The 22,400-nt window shown below is 49.2% G+C and overlaps 1 protein-coding gene across 3 annotated transcripts; it reads right to left on the bottom strand.

Moving 5' to 3' along the window:
• Positions 1-2,757: 2,757 nt before the first annotated feature.
• MBD3 (methyl-CpG binding domain protein 3) lies at positions 2,758-20,223 on the bottom strand. 3 transcript variants are annotated; one of them, XM_014884431.2, is made up of 8 exons: positions 20,158-20,223; positions 15,581-15,637; positions 13,052-13,211; positions 10,242-10,379; positions 8,190-8,280; positions 7,108-7,285; positions 5,715-5,912; positions 2,758-4,603 (listed from the first exon to the last, which is right to left on the bottom strand). In XM_014884431.2, exons 1-7 carry the CDS (start codon positions 20,211-20,213, stop codon positions 5,720-5,722), a joined length of 873 nt encoding a protein of 290 aa, XP_014739917.2. In that variant the 5' UTR covers positions 20,214-20,223; the 3' UTR covers positions 2,758-4,603; positions 5,715-5,719. The 3 variants fall into 3 exon arrangements, with proteins under 3 accessions (XP_014739917.2, XP_088035345.1, XP_088035346.1); XM_088179219.1 differs by lacking the exon at positions 20,158-20,223 and adding an exon at positions 19,750-19,841; XM_088179220.1 differs by lacking the exons at positions 15,581-15,637; positions 20,158-20,223 and adding an exon at positions 19,750-19,885.
• Between the last annotated feature and the right edge of the window lie 2,177 nt (positions 20,224-22,400).

The following is a 22,400-nucleotide window of genomic DNA, read 5'->3' as shown; positions in this document are numbered from 1 at the left end:
AACCAGTTCAGGTCACTCATTGCCCAGTTCTGTGCAGACTCCAACTACTGGTGCTTGTGACTCTGCAAGGTAAGAAAAATCCACTCTGAGATTTACTTAAGGAATTGACTAAAAGCTTTCCCATTGGAGGTCAATGTTATTTCTTACCAGTAATTCATGTCATTAGCTCGCCAGCAGTAGTTATGGATATTGGTAAGAAATTAGCAATACTAAATGAGATGGCTAAACAATGCCCTGACAATTCCAAGTGCATTTGGTGGGTCATTCTGGAGTTCAAAACGTTTTTCTCTCCCCACCCTCCCAAATGTTCTATCACCGTAAATACCATTTAGCACACACTGTTCTGTGCTGTTCTCTCCTACACTCCAGCTACTCACGGGATCAGCCTGGGGAGGAGGGGGAGAAAGGTTTTCCCTCATTAATTCAAGTTGATCCCTGCTAATCTGAGAACAAATCCAAATTTCTAGCTCACTACAGCCCATAGAGGACATTATTTTCTGTGCTGCAGAACTAGGACACCACCTTCCCGTGGCTGTGTTTCATTAAAGCAGGAAGGTAAAATAGGCAACACCAGGATCCTCAACTGACCCCAAAGTCTGGAGCAATTCCAGGGGATGCAGAAATTCCTGTTCAGAGTGACAACAGCCAGAAATATGCATTGTATGGGATAGGGAAGAAGGGATATTATACAAGTATTTGCATGGGCATCTGCACTTTGGAGATTGTTCTTATGCACATAATCTCAAATAACTAGGATTTCCTGATAGGAGAAAACACTTTTTCCTCCATTAAGCATACTCTAGCCTCCTCTCTCTTTAAACACATAATCCCACACTTTCCAAGAACCCGGATGATCAGCCCAGACAGAATGGTCCCTCCTTAAAGCAAGACAAAAGCACATGACTCAGGAGTCCCTCCAGGTGTCCTGCCTTGTTCACATCCCACAGAGCAGCAAGTATTTAGATGGGATATTGGGCAGGAATTGTTCCCTGGCAGGGTGGGCAGGCCCTGGCACAGGGTGTCCAGAGCAGCTGTGGCTTCCCCTGGATCCCTGGCAGTGTCCCAGGCCAGGTTGGACACTGGGGATTGGAGCAGCCTGGGACAGTGGAAGGTGTCCCTGCCATGGCAGGGTGGCACTGAGCTTTAAGGTCCTTTCCAACCCAAACTCCCAAACTCGGTGGTATCAGAGCCTCCCCAGGCAGGGTTTAACATGCCTGCATTCCCAGAGTCCAGCCATGTCATCCCTGACTCTTCTCTTCCTGGTGTGCTCAGTTTACAAGCAAGAAAACTCCTCCCTTTCCTTGCTCAACAGCCAGTTCAGCAAGTTCAATTTCAGATGTGAATCGAGCCAACTTTTCCTGGGCAGAACCACCTCCAAGAGCTCTGCTGGCCAGATCCAGACTGCACCAATATCCATTTCAACTCATTCTATGGTTTGCACAAAATTTAATCCAGCTAGAATTCAGTAAAATAACACTCCTCAAATAGCAGGATTATGACATTCCCTTTCCATCTTTATGTTTTGTAAAACGAAGTGGAGAGGAAAAAGCTGTAGCCATAACACCCTATGCAGAAGAGAATATTAACTAACTAAATACAAGCTTTGCCCCAATTCCACTCTATTGCATTTAAGTACATTATTTACTAACCACGTGCTTAACAAGTTATACCTCAAACAAGCTGCTTTCTCCACCCTGGGGACAGATTTGATGATGGCAGACACTTTATGCCCATCAGTCACATCCAGGACTGAGGTAAGACAAACTAATCCAGTTGTTACTGCAGCAACATGAAAAAGACATCATGGGCAGTGAAATGGAAGTTGATTTCCTTACCTTGGTAAGTAGGTAAAGTTATTTCACTTTCTTTGGCTGTGAGAGGAGTCCTGGGTCCCTTTTGGCACTTTGCACAAGCAATTCCTCCATATCAATGAAAACATAATAAACTTTGTGAACAGAAGGAAAGAGCTGAACTGGGAAAGCAGGGGGTAGGGAACAAGAGAGTTGGCAGCAATTTAAACCTGATATTCAGGGCTTCAAAATAGAAGTATCAACATCTCAATCACCTGTGTTATGGTCTCTCAATGGTATGTTTAGGTTCAAGTAAATGTAGATAAAGACATCACCAGAAATTAAACAAGTTCTCAAGAAGTGTCAGAGTAAGACTGCTTTGGTCACAAGGACACTTCTGGTGTGGGATATGAACTGCTGGAGTTGAGATCCAAAGGCCATATGAGAACAGACTCAAGTTGAGCCAGGAGAGGTTTAGACTGGATATTAGGGATTTTTTAATTTGGTTTTCTTTTCATGGAATATGTTGTCCAGCCCTGGCACAGGCTGCCCAAGTTAGTGGTGGAGCCATCATTGCTGGGAGTGTTCAAAAGCAGTGTGGAGGTGGCACTTGGGGACATAGTTTGGTGGTGAATGTGGTGCTGCTGGGCTGATAGTTGGACTTTAGTATCTTAAAGATCTTTTCCCACTTTACCAATTCTGTGATTCTCTATCACCAACCTGCCCAAGAGATGGGACACCCTGGCAGCCTCTCCCTTGGGGAGGACACAGGAGAGGATTCTGCAGCAAGAATGAAGTGCTTTCCACGAGTTTCCCTCCACATTCCCCTCTGCAGGCCCAAGATGTCCAGATCCAAATCTCAGAGTGTTCTGCCCACAAGAGAACCCCCAGAGCATCTCCACTGGGAGAAGTGGGAAGGACAGAGCACAAAACTCCAGGTAAGGGCTTGAGGCAGACTAGGAGAATCTCTTTTTTGTGAGAAACATTTAATTCAACACTGTGACTTACAAGAGGACAGATTTACAGAGTAGTAACTGTAACAGACTGTTCAGAAAGGAAAATAATGGTCACTGCCTGCAGTGCCAGGTAAAGCTCCCCAAAGCAGCACCTGGCAGAGCAGCAGCAAAGTACAATTCAGCCTCCTTGCAGTACTCAAATGAGCAGTATCAACCAATTTTGTGTTTTCAAGCCTTTAAGAAAAGCGTGAATAAAGGATCAATCACTTTGGCATGGGATATTTTCAGGGATCACTAAGCTGCACTACTCCCAAAGGCAATTCCCTGGCCCCTGGCTGTCCCTGCTAATCTTTCTCACACAATAAAGGCTCTGGGAGCTACTTTCTTCCCCAAGTTTTGGGATACCAACAACTTATACAATTGGTTGGTGGCACAACATTTAACCCACCACTTTGTAGTGTTCTCTCAGCCGAGACGGCCACGCACAGATTATGCAATGGATACCCTAAGATGAAAATCATTTTTGCAACCCAGTCAACACATTCCCCAAGCTATCAACTCTCATCTTCCTCTCCTCCCCTTGTCTCCCTTCCCAGAGATATCCATTTTTAGCCACAAGTTACACCAATATGCTCAAAGCTGTACTGGATGAGACTGAGGAATCAATCAAGGTACCCATGGTGAAGCTGAATACTTAGAAACACATTAAGGCAGGTTTCACATCAGTCCAATTTTTGACACAAAATGCTGGTCACTTCACTGCACATGCAAATAAGAAAGATTCAATACTTAATAAAAAGCTTTAAATTCCTTTTTTAGATATCAATTATAGAAAAATCAACCTTTTCTTTTTTTTTTTTTTTTTTAAAGAGGTCAGAACATTACTGCACACAAAAGCAGGTGTGTAGTCACACCTGTTGGAATGGATCCCCTTCCCTCCACACTGAGGAACAGAGGGCAGGTTCTTGGCACCAGAAGAGAAAAAGGAGGAAGTTTTCCTCATTATCAGTCAGAAATGAGTCATCCTTCCATCCCCAGTTGAGAAAGTCCTTCTGACTGGACTTAAACCAAAGTAAAATATACCTCAGGCTGGGTATATTTGCCTCCAGGACTCTGTTCAGAATGTCTGGACACACAGATTTCTGTATCCAAACAGTGGTGTGGAATAACCCAAATCCCCAATTCCCAGAACTGGCAGCCCAAGTCCTCAAGTGCAGCTTCCCCTCCTCACCCCAGCTCAGGTGGGAGAGGCAGTGGCAGCTCAGCTCTGAGACTGCCCTGCCAAGACCAATGTGGTCTTGTGAGGAAATGGCAACTCAGTAACTGCAATTCACACATGGAATGAACCATTCACAACATGAAATGACCTCCCTACACTCAGGTACAAACAGGTAGCCCACAGCAGAGGAGCCAAGGAGTGAAACAGCATCTCCCTCCCTTGGGTTAGAGAAAAAATTGTTTCTGTGGGTCATTAAAAGTACTTTGATAGAAAAGCTTAAAAATGTATCACCCAGCACCGACCCACAAAAAGTAATACCAAAAAAAAAAAAAAAAAAAAAAAGCCAGCAAATTCAGTTCCTAGGATTTTCCCTCCCACCATATGATATTCCTTTATCCCCTCCCACTTCTGCATTCCCAATCACCCTATCCTGTTAGAAAAAGGAAGGAGAGTAGAGTTTAGTCAAGTTCCATCTGCAAAACTCCCCAGCAATGAATGAAGCATCAGCTTCCACATTTCCTGAAGTCCATCCAAAGGCTCTGGGGTACAGTTGGACTGGTGGTGCACTCTTGGCTCTGTGAATGGTTGTGCTGACCCTGCTGAATGGGTTTATACTGGGAATTCTTAGATGGAACTCCCTGAAAGAGGGAAAAAAACAAAACAACACCTTGTAAGTCAAAAAGAAAATGTGTATCTTTTCTTAAAAGGAAAAATCCCACTGTCACAACACATGCATGTCTTTATCTGCTGGATTTCACCTGCAGTAGTCAGTTTGTTCTGGCTCCTGCCTGTTGCCAGACTTCTCTAGCAGAAGGAAATTCAAGGTATTCACTCCCCTAATAAAGCTACTGTTGGTGACACAGGAAAATGAGGAAAAAGAGCCTAGATAAATGATGGGATGTCCCATGGCCAAGCAGATTGCACATGATAATCAATCCTCAAGCTTCAAGGATTGCTTAACAAAATCAATCTTCCCCCTACCTGAAATCCCCATTCCCTCCAAAGGAGCTCTTCTGCTATTCATTCTAAAACGTCCCATTTTCCTCCCACTCTGAGATTCTTATCTCAGAGGCTCTAGAGGAGGCCACTAAGTTGATCTTAGGGCTGGAGAACCTTTCCTATGGAGACAGGCTGAGACAACTGGGGCTGAACCCTGAGCCTCCTTTTCTCCAGGCTGAGTTCCCCCAGCCACTCCTGGTGCTCCAGAGCCTTCCCCAGCCCCATCCAACCCAGCCTTGGACACTCCCAGGGATCCAGGAGCTCTGGGCACCCTGTGCCAGGGCCTGCCCACCCTCCCAGGGAACAATTCCTTCCCAATATCCCATCCAGCCCTGCCCTCTGGCAGTCGAAGCCATTCCCTGTGTCCTGTCCCTCCATGCCTTGTCCCCAGTCCCTCTCCAGCTCTCCTGGAGCCCCTTTAGGCCCTGCAAGGGGCTCTCAGCTCTCCCTGGATCCTTCTCCTCTCCAGGTGAGCACCCCCAGCTCTCCCAGCCTGTCCCCAGAGCAGAGGGGCTCCAGCCCTTGGAGCATCTCCGTGGTTCCTCTGGGCTGGCTCCAGCAGCCCCACGTCCTCCTGCTGCTGTTCCCCAGGGCTGGGGTCTCATGCCCACCTCCCCCATTCCTGACTCAAGGCCAGCACACCTTTCAAAGCACAGGCTAAAAAACAAAGATCCATCAATATTTAGGATTCCTCCTGAAGAACCTTCCTGTCCCCAATGTTTGAGGTGAGACACAGCACTATCACCTTACCTGGACTATACATTTTCCATCTCCTGGTCATGGTCCTGCTCCTCCTCCTCCTCTTCCTCTTCTCCTTCCTCCTCTGCTCCTTCTTTCTCCGAGGGAGGCTCCCCATCCCTGGCGATCTCCTCCACGTGGGCCAGCATGTCAGCCATCAGGGCCTCCTCCAGCCTCTTCCTCACCTGCTGCACCAGCTCCTCCTGCTTCCTGCCCAACACAAGGGACACCCAACATCAGCCCCCCGTGCTGCCCCTGTCAAGGGAAAAGTCTCCAATCCCTCCAACATGAGACAAGCATGAACTGGAAAAGCTCTCTAACAGCTCCATTGTATGGCAAAAAAAAAATATCAAGCAAGCCCAAAAAACCCCACTTGGCATTGTAACATAAGTAAAAATGAAAAACACTTTAAAAATTTGTCCAGTATTTATATTATGAATCCTGCACCTGTTGATATCTGGCTGAAATTTGGCTATTTTAGCAGTTGATTTTTTTTTAGCCTAATGCTAATTTTTAACTCTTACCACTAATATATAACAAGTCAGCCTACCCTGCACAGACCTGCAAAAATAAGATTGGAGAAAATGAAGTTTCAGGCCACTTATTTCTGCTCATTTTCCTTTTGAGTCCCAACCCTAAGAAGTCAAAGACACAGCAAAGAAGTGATCAACAAGCAGTGGCTCATGGGGCTCCTATTTCAGCTCAGCCACAGGACATCAAAGTTACAAACAAACTGTTTTTCCTGGTCATTTATGTCTCAGTCAAGCCCAGAAATGTCATCCTGCAATTCCAAAAGATTTATCAAGAAGTCAAAGCAAGGACTGCTTTTAAACACTTAATGAATGCAAATTGCATGCTGCAGGCCTTTGGTATATTCAGTTCTTCATCAAAAGCTTAAAGCTGAGTTTGACCAATCCTGATTTAACTATATTTCATTACTAAATAACCTATAGCAGAATAAACTGCATCTTTGTTCTCTGTCACCACAGCAGGCATGCCTTGGATTTGGTCAATCCATAAATCTTATTTAATTCATTTACTGAGACAGAGGAAGGCAAAGAGAATCCAATGCCACTGTTCTGGATTTCTCCAATCCATTTCTGATCAGAGGTGCCTCAGCCAAGGTTCCCCCAACTCAGACAATTTTGTAAAAAAAGGAAACTTGACATGAAAAACAAACATGAGCCTGAAACTCCAGAGTAACTGTGCACAGCCAAAATAAAAAATAGTGTGCTTTAAGCACATGACAGAGCTTAATGGAACTACTCTTGCCTACTCTATTGCTAGAGAGCCATTCAAATGAATTCCCAAGCCACAGTTCTCCATCAGACGTTCAGAAAGTAAAGCACTGTCTGAGCACAAGGAACCCTGTTCCAGGACAGCAAGTGCTATTTCCAGCTCACACCTGATATCTTCATCTGTCACCATGAAGGCTTTGCAGAGAGGCTGGGAGGTGTTCAGCCAGACCCCAGGGTTCTTCTCCACGGCTGCAGAGAGCTGGCCAGTGATGGGCATGGTGCTGGTGTGCAGGGCACTGGCGATGGCAGAGAGCAGAGTCTCGTCCGTGCAGCCCGGACCAACCCCTGCAATGGGGAGGGAAATCCATAACCAGCACTGCCCCAGGCAGGGAGCAGGAAATCAGGACAATGGGAATTAAATTTTAATGGCAAAGCACAGGCTGTCAGTTTGAAAGCTCACATGACATAAATCTCAGACCTAAATGCTTCTAACAGCACCTGTGCAGCTCTCCGAGGGTATTTAAACTTAGAGCAGTTCCTCATTTTGTTACAAGCAAAAAGACAGTAAAAATACCACCAAACTGGCAAGGGAAGATGGTTCTATTCAGCTTGACGAAGGCTGGAAGAGCTGGGGCTGTTCACCTGGAGAAGACAAGGCTCAAAGGAGACCTCAGAGTCCCTTGCAGAGCCTAAAGGGGCTCCAAGAGAGCTGGAAGAGGACTTTGGACAAGAGGGACAGCTGAGGGACAGCACACAGGGAATAGCTTCCCACTGCCAGTGGGCAGGACTGGATGGGATAATTGGAAGAAATTCCTGGCTGTGAGGGTGGACAGGGCTGGCACAGGGTGCCCAGAGCAGCTGTGGCTGCCCCTGGATCCCTGGCAGTGTCCAAGGCCAGGTTGGACATTGGGGCTTGGAGCAGCCTGGGACAGTGGAAGGTGTCCCTGCCATGGCAGGGGTGGAATGAGATGAGCTTTAAGGTCCCTTCCAACCCAAACCCAAACAGCATTCTGGGATGCTCTGCTGTTTCTGGAAAATCAATCACCCAAAAGGCTGAGAAGCTTTGCTTCAGTGTCTCCTCAGAACAAAGGGCACTGGGACCCCCAGGCAAAGCTCTACAGCTCCTGCAGCAGCAGGAATGGCCACGGCCCTGCCAGGCCCTGGGAACAGGGAGCTCACATTCAGCCCCTTCATTCACTGCTGCCAGGGCCAAAATGCCAGCCCTGAGTGAAGGGCACCCTCTGATTACCTTGCAACCCTTTGGGAAGGTCCATTGTCTTCACCAGCTCCTCTGCAATGTCAAAGGCATTCAGTCCACTCAACTTCTTCTCCCAAAAGAGCTGCAGTCAAAGCAGGTGGTTATTGGTGGTTATGGGCACAACCAGAAATGGAACTGACAAGTGCACAAAATCCCTGCTTTCCTGTGCAGAGAGGGAACAGCAGTCTGGGGACAGTTTAATGTGCATTTACAGAGAAGGGATCTGCCACCTCCAGCAGCAGGAATAATCCTCATTGTCAACCAGCCCCACAACTCCTCTCTCCCAATTTGCTGCCCTGGAAAACTCTCTTTCCTTCCAGGGCCAGGTACTTTTTCACTGCTCTGAGCTGCAGCAGCAAGGCCAGGCTTGCTGACTTTCAGCTACAAGCCCACAGTGTGAGACAGCCTTTTTTACACCCTATTTCTCTCCTACATACCCCATAGGAAGTTAAAGAATACAAGAACTATATTCAAGCTAAAGTATTATTTTCTTCCTGTCCAGCAGTTTGGTCCTTTTCTCCATGTCTGGTCCTTTACCAGATTTTGAGTCACAGGCTCTCCCCGGGCTTAAAAGCACCTGAATATCTGGTGTGGTAAAAAGTCAAACACTTTAATGCTGGTACAGGAGGGATATCAGGAAGATAGCAATGCATAGCTGGAGGATCAACTATCTTGCAAATAACCACATTTTTATCGAGGTTTTGAGAAAGCAAGAATTCACCTCTAACAGAACCATGCATATCCCACCCCTTTTTCCTGCCTGTCAAAATCCAAGTGCAACTGACCCCCCATGACTTTTCCAAAAAGGGGAATGAGGGCACTCACAGCCCAAACACAGGCTGGATACTCTTTAGACTTTCAAATAGGTGATTTTTTTTGGCTTTTTTTTTTTTTTTTTGTTACCCGGAGCAGCTGTGGCTGCCCCAGTCCTGGAATTGTCCAAGGCCAGGTTGGATGGGGCTTGGAGCAACCTGGGCTAGTGCAAGGTGTCTCTACCCATAGCAGGGGGTGGCACTGGATGGGCTTTCAAATTTTGCAGAAACATCTGGAGTCTGCTGAGCAAAAGTTGAAATATTCTGCAGTCCAGTCGAATATCTTTAACAGGAACAAAAATCCAGCTTGGAACTGGGAGAGGGCATTTTATCTTTAGTGTTCTCTTTTATAGCCTTAACTATAAAAACTGCAGGAATAGCAACACCACAGTGAACATACAGGATTCTACTTCCCCAGAGAACCATGGTAAGACCCTGCCAACCTGCTAAAAAACCAGAAAAAATCCATCCCAAACACCAAAAATCCCACCCATTTCAGAGCTCTATCTCATATCTGGAGGTTCTAGTTGAAGTGAGTTTATGAAATTCTTAAAAACCGCCCTCAAAATGTCTTTTTTGAAGTTTTCAAAAAGGTTTTCAGTGTTCCAACAGGTACAGCTCATACAGGTCCTTCCCTTGTCCTGAGCATCCTTTCCTTTAATTTTTGTGTGTTCTCTTGCTTGCAAATACACATTATGATAAGAAAAACACTTTGGTTTTGCATTAATAGTAACATTCTACACGAATTTATGATCTTATACTGGCAGAGTTGACTTCTACTGATGTACAGTTTCTTGCACTACAAACATCACACTGGATGTGATCCATGCAGGATTTAATGGAGCATGGAATTCTTACACAATTGCAATATTTGACAGTGATTCTAAACATAAGTGTCCTCTGAACTGGTTACAATGTCTGAATTATTTTGTAGCTAATATTTAATTATGGAAATTCAGGTTTAGCAACACCAGAATTGTGATCTAACCAAAGGCTGGAGTTTGTGAAACCCAGTGCACAGAGTCCATAACTAGAGATTGGGAATGAGATTTGTTCTGATTTTAAGAGCTAGAAGCTCTGCAACCCACTGCTTCTCAAACATCAGATTTTTCTGAATTCTGAAGTGTCAGAGATCAGGAATTGCCAGGGAGTATTTGTTCAGCATCACAACATTAAAGTGGATTATTTTGGAATCCTCCCAGTAGCAAATCCAGGAGTTTCTCAGCCTCACCTGCCTGGGCTGGTCCACAGCTTTCTGGGGGTCACTCTTCACCTTGTTGCTGGGGTGGTTTGTGATCTTTGTGACAGGCTGTTTGAAGATAGAGGCTGTCTGTCTCACAGGCAGGGCTGTGTTCAAATCAGGCTTGCCCTGTTTCAAACAAGAAGAAAAGGAAAAACCCACAAAAATAGTTTCAATTTGCTAAAATGCTATTACAGCCACAAAGAAGTGCAGCAGGGAACAATTTCTGGACTTGAAATCTTGTCTAATCTCAAGTTATACAAGTTTGGCTGCTAAAAATACATAACTAAATTCAAATCTTGCCTTAGACCTATCAAAGCTTTCCTCTCATTCTGTTTAACATAGCAGCTTCCTCCCGTGTTAGTTCACACACATCAGTTTTACTCTCATTTTTAATGACTTCAGGAGTCAGAATAAACCACGTGTAAGCACTACAAGAGAGGATTACAACACAATAGGTGTAATAAATAAAAAAATTACAAACAGGGATTTAGAGGCTGGTTTCTGAATCCCAAAACCACTCCAAACCATTCCTTCTAAATCCAGTTGTGACCAACAAACAAATCAACACAGCTGGAAGCTGAATCCCTTTTTTTACCTTTGGTTCTGAACAAAACTCAGCTTTCAAATGAAACTCAATCAGTTTTGCACTACATGAGTGCATTTTCTGTTAGGGGATGCATAGGAAGGCTGTTCCTCATCCCCAAAACCTAACACACAACTCCTGGAATGGCTGTAGGACACGCTTTGTTCTCAGGGATGCAAACGCTGCGTCTACTTCACAGATTTATTCATGAGATGTAGAAAAGATGCATTCAGGACAAATATAATTCTGAACCATCTGGGTGCTAATCCATTCAGAAGCCAGTGATAACATTTGTACATTTATTGAGAGTTTTGGGCAGAATTTTTAGCCTGAGAGGTGTGTGAGCTGCTGCTCTCTGCCTCAAGGCAGGTCTCAAAATATCACTGCAGCACCCAGGACTGCAAGAAATGTTCCCAGCACTCTCGTGATGATGATTCTTGACTGGCTGATGTATTTAAAAAATGAGCATTGTGCCTTTTCCACATTCAGTGTTTAGGTGCATACACAGCAGCTTTTGGGTTCTGGGAAAGATTTTAGCATCTGATGAAGATCCTTAGGAATGACTTGGGACAATCAATTCAGAGAGGGAGCCTGTCACTGCCATCCTGACACCTCAATAATCTGAATTACCAGCTAAAGAATCTTTAATATTGTTCTACAAATAGGCCTCACAGTCCTCTTCCCTCTCATATTTTTGCCCCAAATGCCACCTCCTCTTCCATCACTGCCAAAGCTGGGTCACCAGCACAGCCTGAGAGAGCTCCAGTGAGTCACTGGCAGAAGCTGCAGCATCTCCTCATCCCTGTGCACCCAAATGCCTCTCCTCTCCTCTCCTCTCCTCTCCTCTCCTCTCCTCTCCTCTCCTCTCCTCTCCTCTCCTCTCCTCTCCTCTCCTCTCCTCTCCTCTCCTCTCCTCTCCTCTCCTCTCCTCTCCTCTCCTCTCCTCTCCTCTCCTCTCCTCTCCTCTCCTCTCCTCTCCTCTCCTCTCCTCTCCTCTCCTCTCCTCTCCTCTCCTCTCCTCTCCTCTCCTCTCCTCTCCTCTCCTCTCCTCTCCTCTCCTCTCCTCTCCTCTCCTCTCCTCTCCTCTCCTCTCCTCTCCTCTCCTCTCCTCTCCTCTCCTCTCCTCTCCTCTCCTCTCCTCTCCTCTCCTCTCCTCTCCTCTCCTCTCCTCTCCTCTCCTCTCCTCTCCTCTCCTCTCCTCTCCTCTCCTCTCCTCTCCTCTCCTCTCCTCTCCTCTCCTCTCCTCTCCTCTCCTCTCCTCTCCTCTCCTCTCCTCTCCTCTCCTCTCCTCTCCTCTCCTCTCCTCTCCTCTCCTCTCCTCTCCTCTCCTCTCCTCTCCTCTCCTCTCCTCTCCTCTCCTCTCCTCTCCTCTCCTCTCCTCTCCTCTCCTCTCCTCTCCTCTCTCTCTCCTCTCCTCCCAAAGGCAAGGGCAGGGCAGAGCTGCTATACAGCCCCAGGAGATGTGGGGCTCTGGAGCAGATTGTGCTGGAGGAAGAGACCTCACACTCCGGGTAGGGGGATCATGGAATGGTTTATATTGGAAGGGACCCTAAAGCCCAACCAGCTCCACCCCCTGCCATGGCAGGGACACCTTCCACTGTCCCAGGCTGCTCCAAGCACCAATGTCCAACCTGGCCTGGGACACTGCCAGGGATCCAGGGGCAGCCACAGCTGCTCTGGGCACCCTGTGCCAGGGCCTGCCCACCCTCCCAGGGAACAATTCCTGCCCAATATCCCATCCAGCCCTGCCCTCTGGCCGTGGAAGCCATTCCCTGTGTCCTGTCCTTCCATCCCTTGTCCCCAGTCCCTCTCCAGCTCTCCTGGAGCCCCTTTAGGCCCTGCAGGAGGCTCTGAGCTCTCCCTGGAGCCTTCTCTTCTCCAGGTGAGCACCCCCAGCTTTCCCAGCCTGTCCCCAGAGCAGAGGGGCTGCCCTGCACACTCATTCCCACAGGTCACTGCCTTTCTTGAGTTGGGAATTGTGGAAGGTGACAGTCTCTTCCCTGCCCTCCTCCACAGCAGACTGAGCAGTGACACAACTCTCCTCCACAGCACCAACCCCCTGGCAGCAGCATTTGTCCAACCCCTACCAACAGAGATGTTCTGACCCAGCTCCAAGCTCACACTTCAGTTATGAAATGCTGCATTTTCCCTCTGTCCCAGACACTGCTGTGGCAGCCCCACAGCAGGCAGGGGAAGTGCAGCTGCTCAGTCCTACCTTGGCTTGGTTGGAGCAGTCATAGCGCATCCTCTGCCTGTTCTTGTTCATTTTGTTCATCAGCATTTTGCCCGTGCGGAAGTCGAAGGTGCCCAGGTCCATGGAGCTGCCCAAGTACCGCGCCAGCTGCGGCTTGCTCCGGAACTTCTTCCCACTGGGGCTGGAAAAAACACACCAGAGACACATGGAGAGAAACTTCCACCTCTGGGCTTCCACACTGGCATCTCTGCAACTCAGCACAGAGAATTTTTATTTCCTTCCTTGTGGACACACACATTTAGAGAGCTAGGGAATTACAGCTTGGAAATTCTTTTCAGGCCTGGATTTCTCCTGACTCTCAGCTCCATTCCCAGGCTGACAAGCTGACTGCAGCTTCAGTTAGGGAGGAATCTCCCAGGGTGATAACATGGTGAAAAACAGAGTGGAATTCATAATAAAGATTAACACCTGGTGTCTTTCCCGTGGGACACATCCTGAGGTGCTGTCCCAAGGATGTTTTTCCCAATTGTCCAATGAGCTCCTGTCCTGTCCTGGCTGCACATAACACACTTTAAATCCGGGCTGTCCATACAATAAAGTTGGCTTTTTTTCCCTAAAGGGATCCGTGTGTGTTGCTGTCCTTTCTCTCTCTTTGCAGCACAGTAACCACGCTCACTTCCTGAAAAACACATGCTGGACTTTCAAGAATGAAGCTCACATTCAACTCTAAAATGCGTGGTTTTGCTTTCATGTTGACTCCTTCTCGTGTGGAACACACAAGTCAAGCTAAAATGTTTTTATATGTCAAGAGGAAGATTCAAATCAGGTAAACAAATGTAGCATAATGCACACAATAACCATCAAGGGAGATCTCAGCACAGAAGCACTTTTCATTCAGCTGACTCTCATAGTAAATGCCCATTTTCAAGTATAATTTCTTCTCCCAGGACTGCTGCATTTGACCAGCACCACAAATGCACCTTGTCTCCTCTCCCTGCCCCTTGAACAGCAACATTCAGGTTTGACTCTATGTCTTTTGTAGCGTTCTGAAGACTTCAGAAAATGAGAAAATCAGAAGCTAACTACTGACAAGCTGCAAAACAAAGAATCACACAGTGATGTAAAGAAAAATGTCAAAACCTCGTAAAACTTTCCATTAATGGCAAAGAGATACTGTTCTGTAACACCTGGGTTTCAACCTGGAGAGCAGGCACAAATTATTTCAAATCTTCATTTATGTTTTCTGTGGGTTTTTTGTTTGTTCTTTTTAAAGACTCCAACATCATAAGCTAAAATAAGCCAGTGTGTTATGGCTGCAGTGTAGGACTATAAAGACAATAAGCACCAAGTATTCTTCACCTCACTGAGCATTATAACAACACCTCTTTATTCCCTTGATTGCTCTCATCTCTGGTTTTCTCCACCTTGCATATTCAATCCTAGTTCACTAGAGAAGCTCTTCACTAGTTCACTATGAGAAGCTCATTCCCTGTATATCCATCCCACAATCACAGGTTAATGGGCTGGAAGGCATTTTAAGATCAAAAATGCCAGTTACCACCTTATCCCACACTGGTGAGATACTGACAACCTTACCAGAGTCTTAACAAAAACAAAACAAAACAAAAAAGAATGTCTATTTTCACATATTGTCTCCTGCCCCAAAGCTTTATTAGGAGAAAACCAGCACAAGCAGAGAATTTCTGGTATAGGACAGTGACAAAGCAATTAGGCTAAGTCAGACTGTGCATGAAAAAAAAAATAGGTTAAAAAAAAAACAAACCCAGAAAGTACCAAAGTATTAAAAGCTCTCTAAAAACTGAGATAAATTCAATATAAATTACATTAAAACTGAAATTAGAAGAAGTCTCTCGAAGGAGTTAAGACTGAAAGGTTGTGGTGATCCCACACAGCATCTGCTTAGGAAGCTTCTGGCTCCAACTGCTCCCAAGCTGCTTATCCTGCCTGGATCTCCTCCCTGCCACCACCACTGCTCACACATCCCAGTGTTCATGCAAATGAACCAGCTAAGGAAAATAATCCATCTTTGGAGGGCAGGGAGAAGAAACTCTCCCTCACTGGTTATTCCTCAGCTGGACCAGCTCCCTGTGGAGCTGCACTTGGGCCAGGAGACAACACAGAGTAGGACCACGCAGCCAGGAACAGAGTCTGTGTCCAGCCTCAAATTTGTGAATCCCTTTTTCATACTATAAAGGGAGTTATTTGCCTCAGTCCAGAGAGAGGAATAACCAAATCCAGCAGCTTCAGGGCAGAGCTGTTGCTGCCAGTGAAGCCAGAAGAGAAACACCTGCAACACGAAGAACATGGCATTGCTTCCTCTTCCAAGATCTGCTGCTCCAATTTAGGGTTTAGTGTCTTAGCAGGTTTAAAAATAACACATTAAAGTGCAGAGTAATTTCCAGAACAGTCAGTACAGTCAAAGACAAGATTTGAAGTGAACAGAGCCCTTCATCTCTGTGTGTTTAGTACGTGCTGTGGTCATTTTGCAAGGAAGAACTGAAAAGCTGCTCAGAGTCTCAAAAAACCCACCTGAAATGACTGAGAGTCCTGTCTCTTCCTGGGGAAGCTTGGCCCAAAGGAAAAGCACTGAAATGTTCAGAAGAAAAACTTTTATTCTGATTAGGTCTTGCAAAAGGTAGGATCATCCCCAGGCTCTCTGGGACAACAGCAGACCAGGGAGCAAAGCTGTGACCAAAAGGTGACAGTGAACTGAGACAGGAAGGGGTGGGGTGCCCTGGAGCTCCTGGGGACCCTCTGGCAGGACCATGCAGGACATTGGGGAACCTACACACACCTGGGAGGGTCAGAGGTGGGGGGGTGGCAGAGGAACCCAAAACTTGGGCAGGATTCCTGCTGCACACCAGGACACACAGGAACTCCCCCAACACCATGAACTCTGAGCCCTGTTAAAGTGCATTTTAAATGTCACAAAATACAGAATTTACCTCCTCCTGCTCTCCTGGTTTTGCACAAAGATTTTAAAGAGGCCCAAAACCGAGCCATTTTGGTACAAAGCTGCAAACCTCAAGCTCTGCTCTGTAATATCCCCCCAGGCAGTGACGCTGAGAGCTGGATTGATCCGGGCTCCCGAATGAGGCTCTGTCACAGTTCCCCGAGTGTGAAAGGCAAGGACACGGCCAAGTTGCAAAGGAGTTTACAACTTGCAAAGGATTTTCCATGCTCGTCCATCACCAGCTCCGGGGCTTTATTCGCTTGGGCTGCTTGGCTCTGGCTAACAAAACAGACCTGGCTGCTGGGAGCCACCCCGAGCCACCCCCAGCTCTCATTCCCAGACTTTTCCGTGCGGATTAAGCCGCGTTCGGGGCAGCCTATTGAAGGGCCAGGCCTGCCAGGTGCCCCTGCTCTCCATGTGCAGCTCACCCTTTGTTTCCTGCCCTTATATTCTTAAGGAGAGAGCGGCTGCCCAGGCCCTCTCCCCTCCTCCCTCATCACAGTCTCCTCCCCTCCGCTCTCCCATTTAGCCTGCACAGGATCTGCACAACTTGGGAAGCAAGGGACAAAAGACAAAAAAAAGCCCTGAGCAAACCCAGCCACCGCCTGCCTTTGGAAGAAATGGAGGCAGGAATAACCCAGGGAAAACGGGTCACTGAATGCAGACACTCGCATTCCCTCACTGGATGGGGCAAGGGAAGAACACAAAATGATTCTCCTTTTTGCTTTCCACCGTGCTCCCTCCCTCACCTTTCTCCCCAGTTCTGCTCCAGGCAAATCCCAGCACCAGGGGCTCCTGGAGGGCTGCAGGACGTCCCGATGGTGCTCCCGGGGAGATGGGGACCCCAGGACACCGCACAGCCCACCACTGTCAGCGTCTCTTTCACAGCATCCTCCCGTTATCCCTGGATGTAGCATCCACACCCAGCCCCACACTCCAGCTGGGTTGTGCTGGGATGGGCTGGCACAGCCATAAAAACCAGGCCAGACCAGGTGGGGACACCTCCAGCTGCCACAGCCCAGCCCACACCCTTGTACACCCACAGCCCCATCCCCACCCCACACCCTAAAACATCCACAGCCCCATCCCCACCCCACACCCTAAAACATCCACAGCCCCATCCCCACCCTACACCTTAAAACATCCACAGCCCCATCGCCACCCCACACCCTAAAACATCCACAGCCCCATCGCCACCCCACACCCCTACACATCCACAGCCCCATCCCCACCCCACACCCTAAAACATCCACAGCCCCATCCCCAGCCTACACCTTAAAACATCCACAGCCCCATCCCCACCCCACACCCTAAAACATCCCCACGCCATCCCACACTCTGCACGGAGCAGCCTCGGGGACCCGACCTGTCCCAAGCATGTGGAAGGGATGACGCTCCCAAAGGATGATGCTCCCTGCCCCACAGGGCAATGGGGGGGGGTCTTCATTCAGCAACTTGGATTCCAACCATACCAAAAATAAACCCCCCAAAAAACCCCAAACAAACCACTTGGAGACACACAAAATCTCCCAAATTTCCAGAAGCATCACATCCCTAAGGAAGAGCCGAAGTGGCAGCTCCATAACACTGGGACAAACACAATACAACCAGATGATTTTGCAGGGCTCAACTCAGGCATAATGGAATTCTTAAGAATGGAAAATACCTTTAACATCATCAGATCCAACTTCACCCCAGCATCACCACCATGTTCACCACTAAACCATGTCCCCAAGTGCCACATCCACATGTTTCTTTGAACATTTACAGGGATAATGATGCCACCACTGCCCTGGACAGCCTGTTCTAATCCTTTACAACCCTTTCCATGAAAAAAATCTCCCTAATACCCAACCTAACCCAACCCTGGTGCAACTTGAGGCTGCTTCCTTCTCCTGTGAAAAATCATGAGCTTTCCTGCAGGCAAACCAGAGCAACAGAGGAAAAGCAAAGTCTAGACTAAGTAAAAGCATTCTGCTCCACAATTTTTTTTAAAAGATTGTACTGATCAAAATATCCTTGGAGGAGTGATAAAAACATTCCTTTCCAACTTCTTACATTTGTGCTGCAAAGGTAAGGAATTCTCAACAAAGTAAGCTTGACACAAGAGTGTGAAGTTTCCCAGCACAGTGATGTCAACAACCTGAGGCAGAGACAAGCAGCGATCCCAAATTTCTGACACTTGGTCATCAAACCTTCAGGAGAAAAACACTCTGAAGAAAAAAGCCCCACAAAGCAGCACTAAATTCTCCTTCCCCTGTGTGAGAATCTTGAGTTTGAAGAGAGCCAAAATTCTCTCAAAGACAACGTGCCACTTGGACAAAATCTCTGTCACGATTTTCCTCCTGAAATCCTCCATCCCTCACTTTTCCTGATCACTCCGAATCCAGCCCACAAGTCCCATCATATCAGCCAGGAAACCTCTTAAGGATGAGGTTCGAGGACCGGCTTTAAAGACCTGCCCAGGAAGATATAATTTCCAGCCACAGACTGGCTCACACACACGTCTCACAGGGGGTTTTCCACAAGCCCTCCCTGCATGTCTATATCCCCAGGAGCTGGACTGAACAATCACCCAACTAAATAACAGGCAGAACTCGCACAGGTATTACTGAACTGCCACACCTGTATTTGCCACTCTGAGGTAATGCAAAATGCAACAGAAACCAAAAATTAATGCAACAAAGCTCTATTCTACCTTTGATCTCTGTCCAAATTGATACAAAGGGAAAACCCATAATTCGGGAATAAAAGCGTGCTACTTATCCTCTCTCCTCCTTTTTTTAAAGTTCAGCTCAGACACTGCAACTTAACAAACAAGTTCTGGGAAAAACAGGATCTTTTAAGCTTTCAGCTGCTGCTGGTGGTCTCGTCCTTCCCTCAGCCCCCGAGCTGCAGCAGCAGAATCGGCTTCACGCTCTCGAGGATGGCATTTTCTGGTTCACTCACCCTTTTCTCATAACCACAATCTGATTCTAAAAATGAAACCTGAAACTAAAGCTGTGGCTGCCCCATCCCTGGAAGTGTTCAAGGCCAGGTTGGACGGGACTGGGAACCACCTGGTCAGGTGGAAGGTGTCCCTGCCCAGGGCAGGGGGTGGAATGAGACGGGCTTTAAGGTCCCTCCCAACCCAGACCAGCCTGTGAGGATTCTGTGACAGATGCAGAAGTTGGTGGTTTGGATTTTCCCGACAAGCAGGGCCAGGTGAGGACACAGGCACAGCTCCTGCCGCGTTCCCAGCTCCCGCCGGACCCGAGTTTCACACCTCAGCCCGCGGGTGCCTCGTGGGTGCGGGGAGGATCCATATGGCCACCTACAGCCATATGAGCCATGCAGGGCTATAAATAGCAACCCTCCAGCTCCCGGGCCATGTGCTCCCCCCACAGCCACATTCCCGGGAAGGTGCACCCCGAGCCGCCCCGGGGCCACACCGCCAGCAGCCGACGCTGCCTCCCCAGAATCCCTAAGTACACCCAAAAAGCAGCAGAGCGAGCCCCGAGAGAAAAGAAACAACAGCCCTGCTGCTCGTTTGAGAATAAAGAGCCCCGGGTGTTCGCAGGGCACGAGCCGCTCCGAGGGGACGCGGGGGCTCCTCACAGCGCTGCCCGATCCCTGAGGGGGGCCGAGCATCCCCGAGCCCTCCGGGCCGGTGCCCCGCTCCCTTCCCCTCCACCTGTGGCTGCAGCCCCGGCCCGGCCTCCCGCGGCCCCCCCGCGCCCGGGGCGGCCCCGCCGAGCGCTCCCACCTCTTCCGCTCCATGGCGGCTCCTCCCGGCCCGCTCCCGCCTGGCTCCGGCCGCCTCCCGCCGGCTCTTCCCGGCCGCCGCGCTCGCCTGCCGCCGCCGCCGCCTCTTCCGCGCTCCCGCTGCCCCCGGGAGGCGGCGCCACGGCCCCGGCTCGTCTCGCTCCCGCTCCTTTCCCGGTGCCGTTCCCGCGGGCGCCGCCGGGCCCTGGCCCCGCTCCCGCCGGTCGGTGTGCGCCGCTCCCTCCGCCCGCCCCTTCCACCCACCGAGCCGCCTCCCACCGCCCGCCGCGCCCGGATCCCTCCGCCCGCATATAGTCCCTCCCCCCGCCGCCCCCGCGTGGGACCCCCCTGTCCCAGCCCCGCTCCCCCCGGCGAACCCCCACGGGCCCGGAGCCGGTCCCGGTCTTACCCCAGCGCCGAGCGCCGCGGGCTCCCCCGGTGTCCCGGCAGCTCGGCTTTGGGCATCTTCTCCCGCGCCCGCCCCGGCCACACTGGCGGCCCCGCGACCCCCGGCCCCGCCCCGCGCCCCGGGGATGCGGACCCGCCCGGACCCCCGGGGGACAACCGGCCCCTGGCCATGAGGCTGCCCCCGGGGGATTCGGGGGGTTCGTTCCGTGCAACAGCAGCATGCCGAAAATAAACGCTAAAAAAACCCCAAAACCAAAAACAAAACAAAAAAATGGGGGAAATCTGCACATGAGGAACTGGAGTGAAGACAAAGCAGTGAAAAGTTTCTCAGGAAAGCGTGTAAACCAACACTTACTGCAGCTGCAGTAGCAAATTCCCTTGTGTGGTACCGCCAGGAGAGGTGTCTGCCTCCTGCTACCAAGGAACATCCACCTAGGAACCCAGCTTTGGGAATGAGGTACCACCCGGCACCCGAATTCTGGCAGCTCATGTTCCTCGCCATTCCAGTATCCACATGCTGGGAAACACCACAAGCCAGCCTCCTTCCCAAAGCAAGTCAGAGGAATCAGTTTTCCTTTCATGAATGATGTATTAGATTTTTGTAAAGAATCCTGTTTGGGGCAGCAGTCACAAGGGATCGGTGTCAGACACTGCAGCAGGGGTGTCCATAGCATGTCCACTCCTTCCAGCCACCACGCTGGTCTAACATCAAATTCTGTGTCGATAGCCAGTGCTTCCTCCAGTCCTCAGCTGGCAGTAAATTAGAATCCTGGAGTATCCTGAGTTGGGAGGGACCCTCAGGGATGATCAGTGCAGCCCCTGTCCCTGCACAGACCCCCGCACAGACCCCCCAACAATCCCACCCTGAGCATCCCTGAGAGCGCTGTCCAAACGCTCCTGGAGCTCTGGCAGCCTTGGGGCCGGGACCATTCCCTGGGGAGCCTGGGCAGTGCCCAGCACCCTCGGGGGGAAGAACCTTTCCCTGAGCTCCATGCCAAGCCCTGGCACAGCTCCAGCCCTTCCTGGGCTCCTGGCCCTGGCCCAGAGCAGAGCTCAGCCCCTGCCCCTCTGCCTCCCCTCGGGAGGAGCTGCAGCCCCCGAGGAGTCTCCCCTCAGTCTCCTCTGCTCCAGCTGAACGAGCCAAGTGCCCTCAGCTGCTCCTCAGAGCTTCCCCAGCTCCGTGTCCCTCCTTTGGACACTCTCCAACACCTCTGGGTCCTTCTGATCTTGTGGTGCCCAAGGTGCCCCCAGCACTGGAGGTGAGGCTGCCCCAGTGCAGAGCAGAGTGGGACAATCCCTCCCTGGGCCTGGTGGCCCTTTGGGCTGCCAGCAGTGACTCAGATCCAACTTGCCACCCACCAGGACCCCCAGGTCCCTTCCCACGGCGCTGCTCTCCAGCCTCTCATTCCCAGCCTGTCCCTGCATCCAGGGCAAGAACCAGCACTGGCCATCGTTAAATATCACATTGTTAGGTATTACTTATTACCTTTTTTTTTCAAGTCAGGGCTCACTCACTCGTTTCAAACTCCCTCGTTTGGAAAGCAGCAGGAGTTTGAGGGAGGATGTGAGACGTGTCATGGATGAGAGGGAAGCCTACACCCCCACAATGGGCTGCTAATTGTCCAGAGTGGGGCCCAAACTGGAAACAATTTCCAAGAGCCAGGTATGACTGTAGGTGTTATATTTGCTTTGTTTAAAAAGGTTTGAGATCCATGAGTATGGAGGTGGTGTCTTTAATTTGATCAATGCTGGGCTTTGCCCTGAAGGCATTCCAGCTCCCCAGGGACTGTGGTGTGTTAGTTTATGTTTTCTCCTCTGGGCTCACAGGTAGGAAATACCTAGGTCTGCCATTGCGATTATTTCTTGCAATCTTGCACAAAAGAGATGGAAAACTTCCAATTTTCTTTGTTGTTTTTTTGTTTGTTTGTTTGTTTGTTTTTAATTAATAAAAACACCCCAAACCTCACAATCCAGCTGAACTGATACTGTTGTAACCAAAAATTTGTACTGACATTGAGTTTTGGAGTGCAAAAGGGAAACTGAAACATGGTGAAATCTTCAGTTGTATTTTTTAGGAATGAACTGGCAGAGCTGGGAGCAAGTGGAGCTGTGGGTTTGGATATGGAAGAGGATCCCAGAAATGTCCTCTGGACCTGGAGCTGAAGGTATCAGGAGGTAGAAATCAGTTTTCACTGGTAACTGGCACCAGTGTTTGTGGAAGGGAAACATTTACTCTCTCCTAGG

The sequence above is a fragment of the Sturnus vulgaris genome, chromosome 26 (assembly GCF_052056855.1).
Source record: "Sturnus vulgaris isolate bStuVul1 chromosome 26, bStuVul1.hap1, whole genome shotgun sequence".
NCBI lineage: Eukaryota > Metazoa > Chordata > Aves > Passeriformes > Sturnidae > Sturnus > Sturnus vulgaris.
This window is presented reverse-complemented; position numbering and strand designations above follow the sequence as displayed.